Source organism: Triturus cristatus, chromosome 6 (genome assembly GCF_964204655.1).
Source record: "Triturus cristatus chromosome 6, aTriCri1.1, whole genome shotgun sequence".
In the NCBI taxonomy this organism is placed as follows: domain Eukaryota; kingdom Metazoa; phylum Chordata; class Amphibia; order Caudata; family Salamandridae; genus Triturus; species Triturus cristatus.
The window spans coordinates 736,942,517-736,953,399 of record NC_140589.1 but is presented as its reverse complement, the minus strand read 5'-3'; the positions used below and the strand labels follow the sequence as shown (position 1 = coordinate 736,953,399).

Sequence of the window (10,883 nt, the reverse complement as noted above, 5' to 3'; positions counted from 1 at the left end):
GACGAGGACCCATTGGTCCCTGGCCTTCACCTACCTGTAACGCCCCTAAATCTAGTGTTTAGGGGCACCCTGAACCTTCCCTCCCCAGATTCCAGATTCCAAAAACTACAAGAAGAGCGAGAAGAAAAGAAGACCTGCCCTGCAGCTGCAAAGGAGAGGGAGACACCAACTGCTTTGGCCCCAGCCCTACCGGCCTGTCGACCTCGGACTTGCTCCTGCTCCAAGCACGGCATCTCTTGTGGCCAGCAACCTCAGAAACCCCGGAGGACCTGGCTACCTTTGAACTCTAATCCCCTGGGACTCCCATGAGTAGAGGCTCTACTCAGAACCTACCTTTCACCCCTGGCAGCAGCCCGGAACCGCGATCCCGGCCCACTCTGCACCCGCCAAGCCTGGCCGGTGCCGGAGAGAACTAAACCCACGAGGACGACCCCACGGCGACTGTGACACCGAGTCCGGCACCCAAGGACCCCCCTCGACTATCCTGAAGAAGCTTGCAGCCTCAGAACAGAGTGCCACCCCAACCGCGATCAACAAGAGGGTAAGATTTCCGACATCAAAAGGCACCCCTGCACCCGGCACCCCACGGCCCTCTGTGCCCAATCCCGAGGTACCTACCTATCCTTCAACTATCCAACTTACCCCTCGAAGTGGTGGTGGCACCCGAAGAGTCCTTGTCCCCGAGCCTGCAGTCTTTTTCCAAACCGGAGATTTCCCATAGAAATCAATTGAGCGCCCGACGGCTCAAAAGCACCCTGCAGCCAGCCGCCCGAGTGGCCCTGGCAGTGAAAACTCTACTCTAACCCACTTCCCCACTTGCCCTGAGTAAGTGACCAGGAGCCCAGCTCCCACAGCCGCGTGGCTTGCCAGACAGCAGCCACCAACCAAGGCCCCCCTATCCCTCATAGGATAACATTGGGCCTAACTCTCTCTGCACCCGGTCGTCCTGAAACCGCTGAGGGTGAACTAACTGTACCTACCTGACACTGGGGGACCCCTGAGTCTATGCCCAGAACTTCAACTCTGCCAGTCGAGTACTTACCCTTAAACCGCTAACTTCATTTTCCTCATAGGGTAACATTGACTGGCTTTTTCTTGGAAATTCTTCTAAGTGTAAACTTTTCAAAACTCAAAATATTCACCAAAAATCAGCCGAGTACCAAAAACGAATTTACTCACCTGCTCTTAGGTGAGCTCCCAGTGCTGGATCTTGGTGCCCAGCACTGACTCTGAAAAGTATCCACAACTATACTTACCTTTAACTCATTTTTTTTCCATAGGAAACCATTGACTGCTTTTCTGTGAAATTTCTTCTAAGTGTTGATTTCTGCAATTTCTAAATATTCCTCAAAAATCGTATAGCATCTGAAATCGTAATTACTTACCTGTTTTGGATAAATGTCCCAGTACTGAGTCCAGACACCCAGTACTGGATTACAAAAGTAACGATAACCTACTGTACCTGTAACCTACTTTTCCTTCCATAGGGAATCATTGATTGTTTGCTCTGAAATATTTTCTAAGTGCTCACTTTTGAAATAGCTAAATATTAGTTAAAAATCATTACAGTACCAAAGTCGACTTTTAACAGCTGATTCTGAGAACTGACCCAGGACTGGATCTAGGATCCAAGCCTGGAATTACAAAAGTAATCTACAAAGTAATCTGTTGCATATAATCTGAATTTATCATTGAGCTCAATGTATTGTGTTTAGAAATAGAGTTGCCTACTGCAACTATTTGTAACTGTTTACTAAAAAGTCAATTGCATATGCAAAAGTATTTTTATGAAACATCTCCTGTCGAGAAAGTATATTTTAATTCCAAGTGTTGGTTCTAAAATAAAACAAGCATATATTTTTTTTTATATACAAACCTTTGGCCTAGAGTTCAGTCATTGAGTGTGTGGAACTATTTGCTGACTGAGTGTGTACAACAAGTGCTTTACACGTCCTCTGATACTGCCTTACTGCTCGACCAGGCTACCACTTTGGAGAGTAAGGTTATATCTAACTTTAACCTCTGTTAAACCCTTGGGGTCTGTGGACTCTGTACACCCTGTACCTATTAAGGAACAGTATATACAGAGCCACTTTCTCACAGGCACATCAGCAAAAAGTGGAAGGGAAACTCACGCCAAGGTGCCAGGTCTAACAGATATGAAGCATCGGCACTCACTACAAAGATAACAGACATCCCACTGTCAGGCACCCCAAACTGCGTCAAATGACGCCGGAGAGGTGAGCGACTGTGCGCTGCAATAGCGACCTCAGCCATAAGGACACAGAGAAGATAAACAATGTATTTGAACCGTAGCACAAAAGGGTATAAGAAAATGAAACCTTTTTAATTGTCAAGCCTTAGAGAACCTATACTTTAACTAGTTAGGTAGGTTAAAACCGTCACACCCGTCAACCGTAAACAAGAGTGAGGGTATTGTGGACCAATACAAGCACAACTAAGGCGTCTCAATCATAAGACCAAAACGTTAGGTGCGCCATGTTGCAGGGATTCTGCTCATGCACCGAACTATGCGCAGGAAACCAGGACCTCAGTGACTTGTGGTATACCAAAAACTCACCTCAGTACCCAGAACCCTTATCCAACTAGCATCAGTGTCTCATTCGTTCTCCGTATCATCTCGAAGCTACCAATGATTAGACAACCCAGAACAAGGGACTTAGAGTACTCTCAGGAATGGTGGGAATCAGAAACACCTTTTCGTTATTATTCTCATATCAGTCCACAACAAGAGTAATCTGAGACACGGTAAAGTTTAAAACGTTTATTTTTAACTACGTGCCCTAAGGAGCAGTACTTTGGCTTATACAAGCAGGAAAATGATTAAGAACAAAACCATCAGCATTGTTACAATACCATATAAAATGAAGGGAGAAATCATATTACAAATGATAGTGGAATATAGCCACCCTCCCTTCGTTAGTAAGCTAGTTTTATGAAACTAATAGAAGGTCTCTAGGTTTGAATGGGGAACCCCATACCGTAAATATCAGCTTAGGTGAATCACATCACAGGATCAGCTCTGCTCTGTGTCTGGAAAAAGTATTCTCCAAAGTGCCCGAATCATGCATGCAAATGCAATATTAAAGGCACCCGAGTTTCAGATATTTGCAGCTGTGCGCGTGTTATGGCTAGAGTGTGGGCCGATCAACATGAATTCAAAAGCCTACATTGTTATTTGACCTTGACGGCTTCTGCACACAGTGTTCAGACTAAGTTCGCGGTGCACGTCTAGGGATGTGAAAAACAGACCGTTCTCATGTGAAGAAAAAGCAAGCAAGCAGTTCTTCATGTAATAACAGCTACCTGTGGTCTTGCGTGCAAAAGCAGCAGAATTGGCAAGATGGCGTTTTACATCTAAGGCGCTTATGCTAACATAGCAATGTGTGTACATGGAACTCCGTTACCACTACACTATGTTTGAAATGCTGGTTCTGTTCTTTAGAGTAGGGTTTTATTCCTGTATATAACATGCTTGATGCTTTGTTTGATTATTTGCTTCTAACCAAATCTTTTTGTGAGATTTCTTTAAACTTGCTAAAGATTTATTGACTAATTTAAATAAAAAGAATAAAAGACTCATTCTAATCCCTTAATGAGAATAAAGCCATTAAAACTTATTGAAACTCTCATCATTGACTGAACTTGGAATTGTACTTGAAATTTAGCTTGTGTTACTGCAATAGCTCTTCGAATCAAAATACGGTGGCAAAGATCTGTCACCTAAGGTGAGAAGAAACCAGAGCTGTAACGGGGCCTGACCCTCTAAGGGATGGTGATTTAAAGGTTTAACCATAATATTTAATTTCGGTCACAATCTGCTCTATCAAACACAATGCTGTGTTATGTGTGGCGCACTCTTATTCTATTCTAATCATGCATTCTTTTGAGACTTTAAAGATGTCTCCATTTGGGAAACCTGTGCTGGGTGGATTTTAATATGAATTTACCCTTAAATCCCTATTTACTTTTAGTATCAAATGTCACACTAAAAGATGTTTAACAAACTGCTGGTGTCATAAGGAATGTTAGAGCTTTAGCAGGCAAGTTCTCACCAAAAAATCCTAAACAAGGATAAAATAATCTATAAGCATTTTGTCTTTGAGTAATCTCATACAAAATAACCACACACCTGAATGAAAGATGGTAAATCTTAGAAATTAAAGAAATTGAGCGGAAATGCATTACTTTACACAGACATCATGATAACTCATTTGCCTAATACATTTGCTGCAGAGATTTGTGTGTAATCTGAGAGAAACAGAACGGAGGCTTGATTGGTGCAGTGGGGAATAGTGACTTCAATATTATAGTTTTGAGTATGCAGCCTATGACTTAAAGCACTGTGAATATGCACATAGTTTTAAAATTTTATTACATGCAATATTATATAGGCTACCGTAAAGTGTACAGACATTCATTGTAAAGCAAGTGTTAACCTTTAATTTCAGGTGTTTCACAGTACTTTCAAGATATATTTAGAGATTCTCAAAGATCCATGGGTGTAACTTTTGGTATGTACCTTGTACATGCACTTTATGGCTTGGCTTTACCCACGAGAAAGTGTCACTCAAAGTGTCACACATTTGGCAGTTGGATGTCACTCATAAGAGCACTTGAACCATGACAATGTCACACCTAGTCTAAAAAATTGGCAGCTATGTAGTCTGGAAATGTAAAAATACCAGATTGCTGTCTGTGCAAAGTGCATATTGCTGTACATTTTAAATAAATAAATAAAAACACTGCAATAACGAGATTTAAAAAAAGTAGCTGATTTTCAAAAGAAATCTTGTTACCATTCTAAGGAGGAACGTATGCTGTATATCCATTCAAAGAAAATCATCCCTCTTCAAAATGGCCACCGTCATAGCGTCGGCTTACGCGGTCATCCGGCACTTAAGCCTGCTGCCTGTTGCGCACTGCCTGAACTAAACATGGCCGCCCGCCACTACAACACGGTCGTGCCCCTCGTGTCAAAAATGGGATGAACCATGTTGTTTTGACTGGCTATAACATGGCTAGCCATGTGACGTACCTTCGTATTTAGTGAAACAGTCTTGTAGTTTCAGTATTGCATGGCGGGGGGTGTGTTTCACGCAGGACCCGCCCATTTCAGTTTTCGTACGTTGTTCCGGGGCCCTAGTCTGACGGATTTAGCTTTGCGTTCCTGTTTTGTTGCGGCCATCTGTGATTTTACCCGGCGGGCAGGAGTTCCGGCACGCACCCTGGAATCCCCGCAGCCGTCTGCCGAGGTGTGGTTCTGCGTGGAGCCTGGGGGCGCCATGAAGCAGGAACATCCCAATGTGCCTGCCTTTCTGTGCAAGCTATGGATGCTAGTGGACGATCCTGACACTAACGAGTTCATCACTTGGAACCAGGTAGGCGACTAGAGCGCCATCCTTCCGGAGCATCAGAAGATGAGTGGACTTAGATCGGAAACTGTGCAACTATTGGGAAAGCTCTGTATATCTGCCTCAGAAGATCATGCGGATTGTGGAAGTCCTAAGAATAACTGCACCACATTTGATTGAAGTTCGTGTTGGGCTATTTTAGGTTGTCGTTTCACGTGAATTTGTCGGAGTAAGGATTTTGGGGGGTGAGATTGTGCGATTGTAATCTTTTAACCATTCTTCCTAGTACTTCGTGTACACTCCTAAATATCCCTGCATTAAAATCACAGCGGTGCCTCCATTTCTAGCACATAACAGTCGGTAGAAGCGCTAGAATCAATCTAATGCAAAGAATACGTACTTGAACAGCTTTAAATTTCATCATCTTGTGCTATTTCTGAAGGGGACCGGCCATATATAAATCCGTTTCGGAATCGGCCAAAAGGTGCTGTGCTGCCCGAACTGCTAACTGTGTATCCTCCGAGCAGGAAAAGCAACCACAGATGCGTTTTGGCCTTGCTGGGCCTCATCGGCTTGGTGTAACTTGAGTTCATTTGGTAAACTGGGCCAAAACACGTGTGTGAGTGCCTGGATGTCTCGGGCAAAATATCAGGGTGTGTTCAAACAGGCGCTTTACCTAAAAGTTAAAACTCTGGTGCTTGGAGAGGTGTTGTATAACAAGCTAGAATATATAATGCCTCTAACCAAACACGATTTAATGTTTGGTGTTTCTCTACTCCTGGTTAATTCTCACTGGATGAGATTTCTGCCATAGGTATTTTTAAACAACGGGGTGCGAGCAACAGTTGAATCTATTAATATGCAATATAATTATTTTTTTTATGTATGATTGGTCTACTTATCAAATGGCATAGATAAGCAAAGGTCTACGGTATACAAAACTACACAGGTAGAGTCCAAGCTGTTATGATTGATCGTGCCATTTCCATCCATCACATTTTTTTTGATCACCGATATCGTTAAAGCTTTAGGAGGGCGAACCCTTTGGCAGAGTTCTGCAGCATATATGACAAAATGAAGTATTCGTCTAGATTACATTCTCTTCTATTACCAGGTGGGTGGTATCACTGAGATGTACAAGATTAAGAATGTCATTTGTGGTGCCCCACATTCATCATAATATATGAACCACTATAGGGTAGCGGTCTCCATATTTGCGTACATATTGTGACAAAAATGAAGGGCGACTTTTCAGATTTAATAGCTAAATGCTGATGTCAGAGGAAATTATATCACACAACCCTTTTCACAGTGTTGACATTAGTGTAAATTACATTATGATAATCGGCACTGGATTGCCCGACCCCGCAGATGACAGCGGCTGGTAAAAAATGCGTTTCTGACAATAGTTGTTCTGGCCATACACCAGTTAACAAGCGTTGGTAAAGCTAGAAGTTCTGGCGTTGGCAAGCAGACGCAATGGTAATATTTATTTGTAGTTTTATGACGAGTATATGGTATAAAAAGACTAAGACGGGAAACATGCCACAGCCTAAACCTGACGTCCATATGCCTAAGATATGTTTCAAATTTAAAATTAATGTAACCATCACATGTATAATTTTCATAGGATGGTACAGGTGCTTCTTAGCAGGTAGGTTAGTAGAGGTATAGAAAGCTTTTCAAGTTAGCAGCACAACACACAAACGTGTAAGGAGTATTGGTGTATTGCTTATTTTCCATGATAATCGATTTGCGGATGACTGATTATTGATGGCACAAAGAAAATATACTATTGACTTTGAATTATTGTAGTCTGAGAACATAGACTAAAACACAAGGGTGGCTAAAAAAGAAAGTCTAAAGAATCGATAGGAAAAAAACTTTAACTCTGACCTCCGATCCAAGGAGTGGGGTCATAAGGATATTGAGTTCCACCTGTAAAATATTCCGACCAAAGGCCCAGTGCCCTTGGGGTGTGGGACAGATGATAGTGGCTCCATTCTTTACTTTGTTTCGGTTCATGAGGGGAAAAATCAGCATAGCCTGCTACTCAAACGCTTGAGTCAGTTTCTGACAGACAGTGCCTTTTGCAAATATTAAATCTAAAGCACTTTACAGACACTGTCATGTGGCCTTTTTTCAAACTATCTAATGTTTATCAACGTACATTAAGAAAGAGTGACACTTTCAGTCTAAAGCTGACCTCTCTTATCACTGCCCCTGCTTTTGAGTCAAACATGAAAACACGTGTAGTTTGACTTTGCAGTGAGTGATGTCTGCTTTTAATCTGCGGTTGCCTTCCCTGTTAGGGCCTACTGAACATCAGTAGGATCCGTGGCTGAAATTAGCAAGCAGTTGGGCAGTCAAAACAGCGGCAGCTTACTTTCTAAATCAGTAGGGCTGGCAAGTATGTGTTAAAGGGGAGATCGTTTGTGTGGGTAGTGAAGCCATATAAAGGGGCAGTGCATCTGGTCCACATTGTGTATTTGTGAAACAACGTATCTCTCATCTCCTTTTGAGAGACCTATTCAGTCAAGCCTTTCCGTTTTCATAAATATCTTTCAAATTAGGTGGAGCGTTCTAAGAATGCTGGCTGTTAGTGAATTTTTCTAGTAAAAAAAAAAAATACATTTTAGGTGAGTGGATTGGTTTATTGCAAGCTTCACGGAGTGAGATAGAACTTACGACTGCTACGTTAGTCGAACCAGTAGTGACCCTTGAGTGATTACTTGGGCGATGTTATGCAATATGTGGCTATTTGTTTGCTGATTTTTGGGAGTCAAGTGGTAAATGCGATCGTCCGCCAACCTGGCAATGTGACAATGTATGAAGAATATTGCAGAATTCACTGATTTTATACTTATTAACTTTAGCTATTTCCTTAACATTTGGAACATATCCAGACAGATAGGAATAGAATTGGTGGAATAATTGTTTCAGCTGGTTATTACTGCAAGTCTCCTCTGGAAGGAAGAGACTGAGCTGAGACATTTTCTACTGGTATTGTTTCTGCTCTCCTTGTAACTACAGAGACGATGTTGGAGAGTGGAAAATATGTGGTAACATGATAGATGAATATTTTTCCATCGACAGAGCGTTAGCAGGATGTTCTAAATGGATAAAGAAAGGAATGGAAATGTAGCATGCACCTCCTCGTGTGTTTGATTATATATGGTTTTCTGTTTTTTTGTGATAAGACACACATCTAATACCTTTGTCAAGATCCTAGTCTTGTCTTAGTATTTAAACTCACTTGGGCTGCAAAAAAACACAGATGGGTGGAAATATTTAAATCAATCTTTTCCACTAGATAGTTAATCCTAATGGTGTTTTTTTTGGACACATTACAGAAAAGGGACCGCTTAAGTATGGGGAAGTCAAAATCATTTTTGTCTCACTTTAATCTCAAGGGCCCACCTTAATTTGAGGCAGGCTCAGAGGAACTGGCAATCTTGTTTATTGTAAGGAACGATTATAATGGTTGTTTCAGGGGACCCCCATGCCAAATGTTGAACTGTGGCATATAGCCCTCCCCCACCATGGTTTTCCTTGTTTTTTTGCTCGTCGAGATGAGTGCTCCACTTTCCAGGTATCTTGTGTCCCTAGTTGTAGATTTAACAGCAGTGCTGCCAGGCTTGGGCATTTTTATTAGGGTAGTAAGTTATGCAACCTAAGTGAGACCCCCTTGATCTAATACTCTATTGAGGAAGCACCACAACATGTACTAATCTGTCACCGGCAAGTACCACATGCTAATTAATATCTGCCCCTCTCTGGGCTTAACTGTATGAACTAAGGATACCTGAATGACAATTTTTTTATGTGCTACTCCAATCCAGAGGCCCCATATCCCTTGCTCAGTTCATCCATACTGTGTATTTTCAGATATCACCTTTCTTTGTGCCTGTCCAAATTTGTAGCAAAGTAATTTCAGACACACTATTTTTTTAAATATTTTCTGTTGTTATGCCCAGGTAATCACATGTGGTGAAACGACAAGTTGTATGCATGTTAACTTAATAAATATTCTTTTTTCACTCCTTTGTTTGTACAGTCATTCTGTTAGGGATTTTGGTTGTCCTGGTGTTAAAATATACACCATCTCAAGGATCAATACAGCATATTTTCTCACAAAAGATTCTGACCATCTCTACACGTGTAATTCCTCCTCTGGTGATAATCGAGGCGAACAATCTTTTGTTACTGCTGCAATATGTAACACACTGCCTTGGGAAATATAGAAGACCACTCCAGTGCTCTGCTTTTGGGACCAGTCAGCAACATGTATTTATTAAAAAGTTGATCACAGAAAAATAAGGACAGGGCTTTTCCCGGAAACAGCCTTGGAATCAAGCGTCTGAGGCAAGGCAGTGTGAGTATTAGGGTCACATTAGTTTGATTCTGTAGGAGATAGTTATGGAGAGGAGATAATGAAAGTGACACCTGGAGCAAGTGTTGTTAAGTTGTATCTGGTACAGAAAAAAGTGGTCACAGTGGCAGTCAATTGTACATAGAAAATAATAGGATTTAGACATACAATAATGTTGAGACATTAAACCATTTTGACATCACAATGAGAGATTGATATACATGTGATTTTATTTCATCACATGATTGATAAGTATATCACAGGATTACATCAAACAAAGATGGCATTTAATGTCCTCATTTTTCATAAAATTGGTGCTCAAAGGAAGGAGAGTGCTCGGGGAAAAATGTGTGATGGTGAGGGAAAAAGAGAGGCAACGTGCATTATATACATCCACAATTATTGAACCTATCCAGCCAAGTGAGGGCGAATGAGTACAAGGCAAAGCATAACACCATATAGGCGCAGATACAAACTATGTGTCGCCTATGTTTGATGAATAATAACAAAACCGGCGACGTTTCGACCACCTAAAATCATGAAGGTGACTTCAGCCTTATTGGGGGTCTTCATCAGGACCAAAGGGTAGTGGTGGGGGGGAGCACCATTGGCCAACAGCACGGAAATTCGGCTGTAGAATAAGAGTGGATGGGCCCGGAGGCTCTAAAAGAAATGAGTAGCTCCACATTCCGTGAACTAAGTGCATCAATTATGCATGTCTTTGCTGAGTCCAAAGGAGGTTGATTAGTAACCTGGTAGTGGCTCCCCGACCTTATCCACTCTGATTGATAATTGATGCACCTAGCTAACGGAACGTGGAGCCATTTTTGAAAGTTCGCTCCTCAGGTGTCAGATAAAACACTGGCCTCCCAAGAAGAGGGCTTCCAGTTCATTAGTATATTAGCATAATCTAGTAATTGACGGCTGCTACAGGTTACATCTTTAGATGTAGCCAGACCTTTGTGTTCACAGAAAGAAGGTCATTTCTATCAAGGAGATGGCAGCTAACAAGCTAAACGGTGGTAATGACTTGAATGCAATCCATGCAAGGGCAGACTTCCTACAATATCAGACATGCTGGCTCAGTGAGTTAACTGCTTCTTACTGACATGTGGCTTAATGTCCAGGTCACAGAT

The 10,883-nt window shown here is 41.9% G+C and overlaps 1 protein-coding gene across 1 annotated transcript in view; it reads left to right on the top strand.

The window, feature by feature from the left end:
* Positions 1-4,949: 4,949 nt before the first annotated feature.
* Positions 4,950-10,883, top strand: part of HSF2 (heat shock transcription factor 2) — a 199,492-nt gene continuing 193,558 nt past the window's right edge. Inside the window, exon 1 of the mRNA XM_085611268.1 lies at positions 4,950-5,402. Coding sequence (XP_085467394.1) covers positions 5,100-5,402 — 303 coding nt within the window. The 5' untranslated portion in view covers positions 4,950-5,099. The remainder of the gene's footprint in view (positions 5,403-10,883) is intronic.